The following is a 13,311-nucleotide window of genomic DNA, read 5'->3' as shown; positions in this document are numbered from 1 at the left end:
TGTGGGCTGACCACATGACGTCACGCATGCGGAGCGAGCTCGCGAGCGTGTGATTTCCCCGTCTCTCCCTTGCGAATGTGCCAAAGATGTCGGTAGCCGGTAAGACAACGGAAATTACTGATAATTTCCCGCTTTATGCTCTTCCATGAAATGTGATTATATGTTTGATGTATGGTTTTACATTCTCTTTACAGAGACCCCTCCAAGATTGTACTGTAACTACTGCCAGGAGGAGTTAAAATCCTTCAGCGTGAAATGCTGCGAATGCTCCGACACCGAGACGTTTGATCTTTGTTTACAGGCGAGTATAAAAATAGCACAGCAAGTCGGCTGCTTACACTTTCAAGGTCAATGATATTAAACCCCTGTTTTATACAAATTAAGCCTAATTGCAAGGAACACAGTCATTTTTTCTCTGAAATAAGTCAAATTTCACCGTTCGCAGTGCTTTTTTATGTGCGATGTAACGCGTGCAAAGCAACTGAGAGTGGAATTGACTTTGAATGCTGTTTACGAGTGCTCATTGTAGATCGTGTTTCTCGCATTGAAGCTAACGGGTAGGCCTGCCCCATCCGCCCAGGCCTCATTCATGTGTGTGGTACACACAGCACAGCACATGTACGTGGTCGGTCACACTCGCTGCATCGTGCCTGCGAGTTGTGTGTATAGAAGCCATGGGGGTCCATTTAGGTATTCATTTCCTGTACCATCCGTCCGTGGGGCTGTTTGTGCTAGCTGCACATACGACTGATGTACTACACAGGCAGCCATTATTCACACTGGTGCAGTGATGGTAGTGGACAACTCTGCACATGCCAATGCTTTAGGGTAGTGCTGTATTCATATCCTCTTTGTGTCTCTTTGTTCTTGCTACACCAGAGACCATGCACAGTGTGGACATGGTTGTAGCTTTTTTCAGATTACTAGTACTGTGGTATCTCTCCCTCTCTCTTGCTCTTCTTACACAGCTATGCAACATGTACTACTACAGCTTACACTCAGATTCTTAAATCACATTGTTTGTCTTTGACTCTTATTTCTATCATGTAGTTACCCTTCCCTGGCTGTATATCATGTTGTTGAAAGGGAATATGGAATCTTATTCTGACAAGAAATGTTTGTTTGATGTACCCTATAGAAATGCTACTGGCATTCAACTTCTATCAGACACACCCACAACACAAGAGAAGGACCCAATGAAAGAAGTTATTGATTATTAATATATTTCTTTTCACTGAAATCTTTCCTCATGAAAAGTACATGGTAAACAAAATGTGATTTTTTTTTTTAATTTCAGTACTACATCCTGCAAAACAAAAATAAATCAGTCAAAGCAAATATTTTTAGAAAAAAAAAACAAACACAAACACAGAAAATACTGTATATTACAAAACGAAGCCATCTGGAACCACTGTGGCTTGTGTAAGGTGGATACAATAATAGAGATCTATGATTAGTATTGCAGTTTACATTCTTTTATACAAAACTTATGTTTGATAATGGGACAGATATTAAGAACATGATAGAACAGACAAGATAGTGTGAGCTAGTGAAGAAAGGATCACACACAATGGTATATAATTTATGCAGAAATAAGTAGTACAATAGCAGATATTTTTTATTTGATATGTGATAATCAGATATACCCTTCCAGATTACTAGTATGCAGTTGTCAAGGACCATGAAAGAAAATAAAATCTTAATTAACTGAATTGTGTTCAGATAGGGAAATTAATGAAAAGATGATTTTTTTAAATCCTGGATAGTGGTAATTTCCATATAGGCCTATAGTTATAACTTTCCACCTTAGCACTGTCCTCACACAACTCTAAATATGAATTTTACTGAGGTACCTGTACATGATGTAAAATGTGGAAATTCTGTCCCAGTTGCTAATGATATCATATTGAATTTTACATTCTCCCCACATGGGAAACTATTAGTGAAGAATTTCACTATTCTTTTGTTTTTGACAGTAAATAACACAACCTTTGAGATTGGCAAATTTAGTAGCCTGTATAGTCTTCAGCTTTGTATATATTCACATAATTGCAGTTCTGATACCTAAATGTTAGAGTGCATGTGAAATCTCATAGACATTTTTAAATCAGGAGCAAGAGGTGTATTTTGATTCTAAGAGAAAAGATACATACTCCGTAAGCAACTTTGTAGACCTATGTACCATGCTACTTCTCACAAAATATTTTGGAATATATGAAATTAAAGGCAGAATTGTAGATGTGATGAATGAGAGTCATGGGTGCTGAGAACTGAATTGTTGTATGATGGCCTTTATTGCATACAACAGAGAAAGAGTGAAAGAGAAAGAGAGCAGTTCCAATTTAGTCTATCTCTGGAACTTTAGCTGCACAAGACTAGCCAGGTGAAAAATCCCTTTCATTTGAAGACTCATGAAGATAACTTGTATACAAGTACCTGGTAATAAATCCATACTTTTTTTCCACTCATTACAAAGTAGGAAGGCAGATTTAGGGTTTTGTCAAGTACAGTTTTGCATGAAGTCTTACAGTATGTCCTGCAGTATCTGTTCATATTGAAAGAATAGAGATATGCTTTGATTAGTGGAGAAGCATTCTTATGACAAACAAATCTTTTAAAATTTTCCAACAGTGTTTCCGAGCTGGTGCAGAAATAGGCGGACACAAAAGAGATCATGGGTACCAAATTATGGTGAGTTAAAGTCTGAGTTTGTTTCTTTCTGTAACCCCTTTTTTTCAGTTTTCATTTCAGATCCAAAACTCTCATCCCAATATTAATTCCAGTGCAGTGTGTTGTTATCATGTTTGTCAACCAGTCCAAAAATATCAATTTTGATGATTTAATGTTAACTACATGTAGTCTTGAATTTGTGTTTGTTTAAATCTGTGAATGTCTTACTTACAGGAGGCCTATTCTCTAATTTGATCTTGTTTGCTAATTTCTTGTTTCAAGTAGGGCACTCCAAGTGTGTCCCAAATAAGATGGGCTGAAACAAGTATATATTGTACTTCATAATATCAGTAAGAAAAGTCCTATGCTGCAGAATATATCTTGAGCTTACAGTGCAGCTCAGTGTTGAATTCAGATTGGCTTTGTAGCTCAAATCAAAGATAATGGTAAATAGGTTTTATAATAACTCTGACTTCATGTGGTAAATTTCATGAACTTTTAGTTCTTTGTGTTTACATGATGGGATATTTGTAGACCTACCTTTTTATGTGTGTATTTATACATTGTATGCTACATGTACCTAAGAGTTTATGATGCTATGACCCCAATGTATCTGCCCACCAACAAATGAACACATTTTTTTGTATTAAAATTTCCCCTTTGTAGCATGAAATCAAAATAGAAAATATCATCTACTGAGGAGTTTGCTGGTTACTGTAGTTCTATTTCCGGGGAAAGGATCATAGCAGATAGATAAATTAGCAAAAAAGCATTTATTTGATAATAGTCTGTGTGCAAACTAATAGGAAAATCATGATTTAATGACATCACCACAGAAATTTATTTACATACTGTAGTTGCAACCTTTCTTACTACTTGTAAACCTGTAGCATAAACTTTAAAAATTCTACAACTTTCATATTTTACTCTAATTTATGACAATTCTGTTCATCTGTTTTGTTTTTGATCCATCATTAAAGTCAACTTGAACATTGTGTGGAATTATACTTCAAACGAAACAAAAGATTATTCAGATTATCTTTTCTTATTGACTTACACATTTGTTTCAGTCTTATTGATAAACATAAAGGCATAATAATATATTTCATGTTTGAATATTTGAATGCATTATGAATATCACAGTGTTTACAAACTCACAATCTATAATAAAATTATGTTTAAATTAGCATTGGAATGTACAATATGTGGATAGTGAGTTGGCATGAGAAATATTTGCTCAATGTTTATGTTAGCTTGAAAGCAGCATACAAGAAGTTGTGATGCAATTGCAAAGACCACGGAAGTATCCGCATGGAGTTTCCCTATAAGGTATATTGTGATTTAACAGTGTGTTTTTAAGAGGTTGAAAATACATGACTCTGATGGTATTGAAATCATATTTCAAAAATGTGAAAAGGTTATCTCTATGCTTTAGTTTCTTTTACAAAATGAATGATGAATTTGATATCTCCATCCCTTTTGTATTGAAAATGTTGTGTCAACATAGCAATAGTACCTATAATAGTAATTCTTTTGTATAAAATGCTTGATTATATAACACTAGTATTGTCATTTTTTCTTTATGTGTATAGCTGTAATTATGACATATTGAATGTACTAATTAAGGATTTTAAGGAGGTCTGAGCGCCCCAGTAATTTTCATGACTTTTCTAAACTCTGCTGGCCACTTGTTCATTTTGCACCAGAATTGTAAGATTATGCATTTCATTTCATATCCACAAAAGTGTTGTTGAAATGTGCAGTGTAATTGAAATGTGGGCTTGTAAGCTAATGATGATGATGATGATGATGATGATTGCACCAACAATCTTATAGCAACAGTAGAGCACTAGTAGATTATAACCCACCACACTGTAAATTAGATATATTTTTCTTTCTGATATCCCTTTCGAGCCTTTGTAGACTGATGTCTTACAACTTGAGAAATCTGTTTGATTTTCCTTAGCTGTTTAACTGAATTAGTCACTTCTTATAACTTTAGATGAAATTATGCAATGAGATAATTTGACAAAAAAAAAAATTATTGTTACTGTTGTATTACTTACAAACATAAGAAACTTTTGAGTTATTCCATCTTGTAGAAAGATCAACTGCTGTTATAGAAACAACAAGAATCAAATTTTGTGCAGCTCTGGAAAATGTGTGTGACCCCTTCTCTGCTTTCTACATTAAAATCTGAATAGTATAGGAGGCACCTCTTCCTTCTGACACCTAAACCTTCTTTTGTGCTGGAACAATTATTCGGCTCTCCTGAATAGGCCTTTGAAAAGGTTCAGATTTAAATGCCCAAAACCACTGAAGCTTAACCCTCATCCCATCCCAGTCAATGGCTCAGTAACCTTAAATGCCCAGGCCATCCAAGTTATTTTTTCCCTCCACATGCAAACAAGTGTTATTTTTCTCCATTATGATGCAGGGGTATTGTGTGATAAAAGGATTTTCCTTACTTATGGAGTAACCAAGTATGGGTAAAGGAAATTAAGGAGATCTGATGCATGTTATTGGGTCTTAAGAGAAGAATTTACAGAGATATTTCTTTCCAATTTGGAGCTATAGAAGAATCTGATTTATCACGCAGAATATGTACAGTATTGTAGCAAGTGATAGCTGAAATGCTGAAGTCTATGTTGATCATTTGGTGATAACTTCATTTTATTATTTTTTTCTTAGATAAATCATGACATGCCAGTAGTTAATGGTCAGCAAATCTCTGTCACTGACACGGAGTATTAACATCATACACATGTATCAGACTTAGTTCAGCACAACTTGTCTTTGCCTGGCAATCTGTATAAAGTGCTGCTGAGTGGATGGTTTTAGGTCATGTTTACTTTAGTAGTGAGTGAGTGTCTTTGAAGTTCATATTTCTGTGAGTACAAGGTCACACATTGTTTAGCTGTACTGGAATTGAACCCTGTGAAACATGTGCAGTTCTATTTTCATAGATGGATGTAGGCACACTGTCTGCTCAGGGCAGAGATAGATTGGGTGGTGTAATGTAAAATGAGTTAAAGAATTGGTGTAGGGTCCTACAGTGTGTTTGTAATGAAAATCACAGTATTTCATACCGATGTGATTACAGATAAGATAAAGGTAGAAGCATTTACAGGTGTACTACCCAAATACACTACATGCCATTATATTGTGGATCCAACACGGCTTTGATGTTTTTAATCTCTATGTTAAGCTATGATACTACGTCTTGAAGAGACTGTGTGCAAACCAGATTCTATTTACTGATATCTACAATGCAAATTCAAGAGTATTCTGTTAGCTTACCAAGCTGGTAAATTTATCCTCACAGATACATAGTGTAGATCAGTCATAGGCATTGTGATTCAGGTGCAAGAGTTGAAAACTGCAGTTAAAAGCCAAGGATTAGCATGTACTGTCTTTTTGGGAGGAGTATATACAGACTGTAGGTGTACCCCCATTTTGTATTCATGCACTACACTGTGCATGGCAGTTACTTGGAAAGGGAAGTAAAGGAGAGAAAAAGAGGAAGAGAGAATGAGGAGAGGGAGAATTGATGGGGGAAAGGTCTAATGTTTAATAACACTGAGTGTATATACTCACTTGATGTAAAAACAGACTGATCTGTGGTTTCAACCTCAACTGTCAATATCTGTGTACAATAATGACACACCTCCCTCAAGGAGTAATGACTCCCCAACCGACCATTCACAGAATTCCATGTGTCTGCCAATCAGTGAGACATCATTCATCGGCGCTGAAGTTGGGAGCCAGGGCAGCTGCCCTGCACACGCCTTCATTATGCACCGGCTGTCAATGTACTGTCTCGGAGCTTGTGGCTGCATTGGTGTGCATAATGCACAGCAGCAGGAATCATGATTAGATCGCATTTTGATGAGAAATTGGAGCTGTACTGAGGATGTACTGCTAATGGCTATTGCTATGGAAATAAGGCCAAACTGTGTACCTGGTAGTGTAGAGTGAAGTGTGTGTGTGTGTGTGTGTGTTTGTGTGCTGTCATTTTTAAGAATATGAGAATTAGTGATAGTGAATTGTGTTGTGCTGCTGATATAAAGGGATAAACTGGATACTGACTTACCATGCAGTGTGCTCTATTGAGATGCGAGCTGTAGGTATCACTTACAAACAAGTGTAAAGAAGCATCATCAAAATCTCTATATAGTGTCTGTTTTTAAGTGATCATTGTAATTTAGAAGTGCTTTTCTACTGTGCATGTCAATGTAGGCCTATATAGTGTCATAGATCAAACACTTCTACAAAATAATGTATAGCATGTCTTGTTTGATGCAAAAAGGCTCTTGGTATTCAACCAGTAGCTCCCAAGCTTTCCATGATTTTAGATGTTTGAGGCACTGTACCTTGCGATATCTCTCATATTGATTTTTAGTCTTTTGCTTGAATTGAATGCACAGTTACCGTTCAAATGATTTCTCTCTTTGCGACATGAGGTGTGCATGTGATACACATGTATTTTTGGATAGGAAGTGCTCTTATGACATCTCTTTGCCATTTGTAGATGGCTCATGCAGTTGTATGACCAGTCTCTGATGTACTTACAGTTGTAGTGTAGGTATTCCAGTCAGTGTGTAAGATATGATATTGTCTGTTCATATCCTAGTTCAGTATCTGTATGAGCACTCAATTTCTTTTATTCATGCCTGATTCATGCCTTCTTGTAATATAATGCAATTAGGACATTGATTACTGTGTACAATTATTTTACAGGCTTTTGTTTCCTCACTCAGAGTTAGATGTGGGATTTAACTTGTTGTGTTTTGAAATGTTCTACCCTTGTAAAAAGTCATTTTACCAAATGGTGCAGGCAAAACATAGATGTGAGTGAACACATGGTAATACAAGACATTTGATATCAAATATCCAAAAAGTGCAGTGTATGTGTACAGAAACTGTAGGTCTATTTTCATCTGCTGTATGTACAACATCAAATTCTTGATGATCAGACTGCAAGATATTTCATTAACCCGTTGAGGACAAGGCAATTTTGCTACAACCTGCATTTCCCATAGACACATGCCCGAGTATACTCGGGACTCGTCCTCAGCGGGTTAAGAATGCCATCTGTAGTTGGTCAAGAGATTGGCATATCAAAATGTGCCTCTGGGATACTGTGCAGGAATACAAAGCATAATTGCCCTGAAGCAGCTACCCTAGAATCAATTAGAATGGACTTTGCACTGAATCTTGATAGGTTTGTCAGGCAGGTGTCAATGACTCCAAAGCAGCAATAACTAGAAAATTAGTTCTCTGACTACATTCATAATATTAGTTCGAAATACGCTTTGTATTCATGCATATTTATGAGAGGTATTGTCAGTAGTTCATGTTTGAAATATAAATATTTTATGATATACATGCATTTTTAAGAGAAAGAGAAGATTGGCAATTAATCTGCAGTGCAGTATTTAGTCACAATAATTGCACCTAGTAATGTTTATTTGTGTTTTCCCCCATGAATTGCTGTGAGATAACGGACTAGGTTAACAAAGAATAATCTTGAATACATGAGATCACTTGGTTGTGTTTGTATTCTTGTTCATGCTTTCAATCCGCTTTTCACCAACCACCATATTTCCTGTTGATGGCAGGATAATGCACTATATCCCGCCGGAGGAAGGGGTGAGTGGAGTATGACTGAAGAGAGCTGCCTTCTGGAAGCCATCGAAATCTTTGGATTTGGAAATTGGTGAGAAGGGATCAAGTGTGCTTTTCACTTCTGAGTTCAGATAACATCCTCATAATGCATACATGTAGATCAACAAAATGACTGTCAGATATTGTCCACATTTGCAATCCTTTACCGTCTTTATTTTCTCAAGTGGTATTGCTTTATTTCATGATACATCATTCATAATTTCACATTTTTTAAACTCTTCTCTCTAAGCCCTGTGACTTTCCTTCTCTTCCCCCTCTCCTCCCTCCTTTCTGGTTCATCTTTCTAATCTCACTGACTTTCAAATCATATGAATACCTGATTCTCACTCTGTTCTTCCTTAAAGGGTGTGTACAGTTCTGGTTGAGGTGAGGATCTAGCTTTTAACATTTTGCGAGATATTCAGAAACCACTCTATGAGATGTCAAAGAGCATGCAATCCTAAGGGGTATCAAAAGTTTATTTGATGAAAATCGGCTTTGAAATGGCTGAGATATTAAACAAGGTGAAACAAAGAGATCCTAATAAAAGGCGTGGCCTGTCGCCTTTTATTATCATCACTTTTTTGGATATCTTAGTCATTTGAAAACCAATTTTCATCAAATAAACATTGAATCTTCTAAAAATTACATACTCTTTTATATTTCATAAGAGGTTTCTCATTATCTCACTTATGTGTTAGGAATGTTCAAAACATGAATCCCCACCTCAACCAGTACTGTACTGTCCCTTTAAAACTGTTCCTGTCTCTTATTCTCCATTCTCCATTGGTGGAACCTCAATTTCCAGTTCACCGTTTCCCCTCGACTGTCACTATTTGCCTTCCTTACACTTTCCCTATGTCGCTTCCTTTCTCCACTCTTTTCTCTCTAGGTTTTTCTTTCACCAACCAACAATACTTTCAAGGACTACATACACGTGGTGCTACCACAAACCGCTCTTCATCATACTGTGATCTTAATAGTCCAGTGTTGTTTATTGTATACTGTAGGCATACCCTTCAGATAATTGACTTATGTGCAAAGTCATGCTTAACTTTATTAATTTTGCACTTCTTACAAGCAAGAAGAAGAAAAGAAGAAAAAATGGTCTCTACAAATAACAATAAACATATACACATTAATATGTTATAGTTCTAAACAAAAAGCATACATCATTAGCCTTACGAGGCTGAACCTTGAGAAGGTAAATACACACAATTGTATTGCACAATAACAGCATAGCTAGTGACTGAATCCAAAGACAATCATCCAATATACAACTCAAAACAGAGACTGACTGTGAACAAAGGCAAGTTACAGCAACAGTCTCAAACAAGACAGACAAACGAGAATATGAATATGAGGACATACTTTTTTGACAATAGCTTCATACCAGCTGCAATTGGTAATTCATTTTGATGATCGATATGATGAGTATTGTTTCATGTGTGTATCAAGATCATTCCTTTTTTATTAGGGTCATGGAAACTAACACTGCTTTGTGATACTCTATAACAACAAAACTAGATTTAGATAAAAACATGTCATTTATTCAGTTGGTAGATAATACCAGACAATGAGATAGGAAGTGGAACAAAGGGCCCAATGAAAAATAATGCTTGTTGAGAATAGGCTGCTCTGAGAAAAAAAAAAGAAAAATATTGAGTTCCATTGTACAAGATTCAAATATTTGTTTCACATTGACTGAGTAAAAAGAGAAAGACAGGAAAAAAATACAACTTAAATTTGCCTGAGACTAGTCTAAGTGTTATACTGACATTTTAGATTAGAATGGTTAATGGGGAAAAAAAGGGGAGGGAGGACAAGTCACTTGAATATTCAATTTATGCAGTTTGCATTCACAATTTACAAAATACCAAACAATGTATATCATTGGTAGGTGAGTACTTAATGATACTAGTTGAGGATATACATTTCAGAACTCTTTTATATACTACCGTGCACCGTATGAATGTATGTAATCAATTCTAGATGTACTTAAAAAAGGAAACATAAAAGAATTCCCTGAATTTTCATTGAAAGGGATGAGGACCTCCAGATGATATCACTAATTTCATTTTTATTATCTTTTTTTTTTTAAAGTGAATTTCATAGAGTGAGCAGTTATAGTTTCAAATAGAATGACAGTATCTATAACAGTTCATATTTGTTATGTATTTCACAATTAGATGTTTACATTTTTTTCTCTCTCTCTGGAAGTAAGGAGTATGGAATCATTGAAAATAATAACTGACTATCAAGATGTAATTAATGCCATTCAATATTCTCCTTTAAATTTTTTTTGAAAGTGCATTGTGTTTACAATGAGAAATGTATCCTTCATGAATCTCATTATCATTTTCATTTGGCCATCTGCACAAATGTAAGTTCGCTTTTATTCACCTGTTTCATGCAGCCCATTTATTCACAGGTTTCCTCTTGTACGTAATCTCACATACTTTCTGCTTGTATCTTACGTGCATGTTATCTCTCTTTGCAGGGATGGAGTTGGCAACCATGTTGTTTCCAAGACAAAAGAAGAATGTGCTGAACACTACAACACATTCTATGTTCAAGGCAACATAGGCAAAGGTACATTTTTCCTTGTCTTGATTCAGGAAACAGGTATAATCATGTCAGAAATGGGAATTATGGTAACACTTTGCAAACTAAAAATGGTAGCACTGCTCCTTTCCTTATTCAAAGAGCAAATGCATTTAAATGTCCCATAATGCTATCATGACAAAGAGTATCATACATCCATTTCAGTGTCGTTTTTTTTTTTTTTTCTTCACTGAAGTACAGTGGAATGATTATATTACTAAAGTCATGTAGTGGCATCAGTTTTATATCAGTTACTTTCATGATATCAAGAAAATTTATGTGTTTGATGATTGTCTTAATTTGAATTAATAGAATTGCTTTGAAATTCACAACAATAGAATACAATTGTATGTTTATAAAGTTTCATTATGGGTTTTGCTTGTCTTCTACAGTTACATTACCAGAGAATCGTGTGTCCAAGGTTATTGATCATACAGGACCCGAAGATGGTAAGTATTAAAACAATAGTTGTGTAAGTTGTAAGTTGTAAAGCCCCCATTGCACTGACCATCGGAAGCTCATCTGATCCCCAAAGTGCAAACATTCAGCATTCTGATGAGTTCCGATGAAATCTGATCTGACAAACTCAAGAGACTTGCACCAAGGCTCACCAAAGGTGATACCAATGCCAGGAGACCCCTATAGAACCTGGACTTTAGTTAACCTGTGTTGTGACTGTTTTATCATCAGAAATCTACAGACTCTCATACGACGTTAGCTGGACATGCCTGACAGTCACATAACACAAATCTAATATGCATCAGATTGACTCAACACATATTGGACTGACCCGATGCTTACCCGACACTGTCTGGACTTGTGACTGGAAATGGCGTCCGATTGCAAACTAAACTCTGCTGAGCTTAGTTCCTTCATTGGAAGATCTTGCCTTATATGATCATGCCCAACATGTCTGACACTGACCTGATAGTTGACCAACACAAGTCTGAAGCAAAAAACTTTCCTTCTGATGACTGACCGATCTCTGTGGAACAGGGTTATAAATATAAGATGGTGATTAGCCTAGCAGTTACTACTAGTATGCTATGTTACATTAATATAAGTTTTGATGTAGCCTCCATACAGTTCTTCCTTCCTTTTAATTGCATTTTCTAACTTACCCCTTGATTATCCTGCATGTTTGATTCCACGCACTCCTTATTTATGTATCCATACCTACCCATTAGGCTCACACTGTAGACACTTCTAGAATATCAGGAGTCTTATAGGAAGCAGGCATCTGATTGCAATATAGCACCACACACAGCTGGTGCCACAAAGCAGCTTTTGTTTGGAGTCAATAACCCTTCCAAAATTTCCTACTCTCTCACTCTTGAAACTGTTCTTGTTTAAGTTGATTGCCATCATTTTCTTATGTTTCAGTAATTTAGAAACTACATTCTTAAAAGTGCTGGGATTCTCAGATTTCTTTTTGATATCAATGATCTATCCACTTTTTCAGTCACATTCATTTTCACAATTTTATTTTAATGAAATCTATTAAAGAATATAATTATATACCCGGTATTTCACAAATTTGAAATTGTATGAATTTCTCTGTGGCAATGTTTTCATGAATAGTTATCAGGGGTATGTGCATGAGTAATTTAGATTACAACAAAACATCGACAGTTTCAGTGTATATTCGTAATATAGTTTTGAGAGATAGGTTTCGGGCAGTGAAAATTGCATTAGACCCCAAAACTGTATGATTACTCATCTTCCATCTTTAACCCATGAAAAATACTACAATGTGGCAATCATGATAGCTCTGTGAACTTTCTCACAGTGCTGCAGATAACCCCAGCTTGACCTTAGAACTTCCTGAGTGATTACAAAGCCATCTGACTGGCTCAAACAAAGAGATAACTGCCTTTCTGAGTTAATACCTTTGACTTTGAAGTAGGACTCTACTTGATCTTCTGATTACTTTATCAGAAGACAAAGATCCTTCATGAAGTTTTTACATCAAGATTTTTAATCAGTTTGATGTGGTTTTCCAATTTTTTTTTTTTGTCTATCATTTCACTTTCTTGTTTGAAGTTAAGTCAGTGATATTCGTGGTAGGAGGTTTGTTTGTTTGTTTTTTCTTCCACCCTTCCCGCCATGACTGAAGTCAATGCAATTGTTCATTTCCTGTTTCCCTGTGTAGGTCCTTTATCCCCTACATTAGGAGCAACCTTCAAGCCAGTGGACCTGACCGTGACGGAGCAACAAGAACTCTGCTATATGCCTCTCAGAGATGATTTCGAACGGGTATGTCAAGCCTGCTACCATCCCTCCTTGGAGGAACATTTATTAGTGTGCTTTTGAAGTGTGTGTCATGATTGTACACTTGTTAGCGAGAAAAAGAATATCTGGACATGATAT

General features: G+C 36.0%; 1 protein-coding gene across 1 annotated transcript in view; it reads left to right on the top strand.

The window, feature by feature from the left end:
- Window positions 1–65: 65 nt before the first annotated feature.
- The window catches only part of LOC139721509 (transcriptional adapter 2-beta-like), a 50,634-nt gene continuing 37,388 nt past the window's right edge, over window positions 66–13,311 (top strand). Inside the window, exons 1-7 of the mRNA XM_071632824.1 lie at window positions 66–99; window positions 195–301; window positions 2,632–2,691; window positions 8,292–8,389; window positions 10,838–10,929; window positions 11,334–11,390; window positions 13,094–13,197. Of these exons, the coding sequence (XP_071488925.1) occupies window positions 87–99; window positions 195–301; window positions 2,632–2,691; window positions 8,292–8,389; window positions 10,838–10,929; window positions 11,334–11,390; window positions 13,094–13,197 (531 nt within the window). The 5' untranslated portion in view covers window positions 66–86. The remainder of the gene's footprint in view (window positions 100–194; window positions 302–2,631; window positions 2,692–8,291; window positions 8,390–10,837; window positions 10,930–11,333; window positions 11,391–13,093; window positions 13,198–13,311) is intronic.

This window comes from Diadema antillarum, unplaced genomic scaffold, assembly GCF_040938485.1.
Source record: "Diadema antillarum isolate AM-2024a unplaced genomic scaffold, OU_Dant_1.0 scf00000145, whole genome shotgun sequence".
Lineage (NCBI taxonomy): Eukaryota > Metazoa > Echinodermata > Echinoidea > Diadematoida > Diadematidae > Diadema > Diadema antillarum.
The sequence above is the reverse complement of the archived record's forward strand: the minus strand, read 5'-3'. Positions and strand labels throughout refer to the sequence as shown.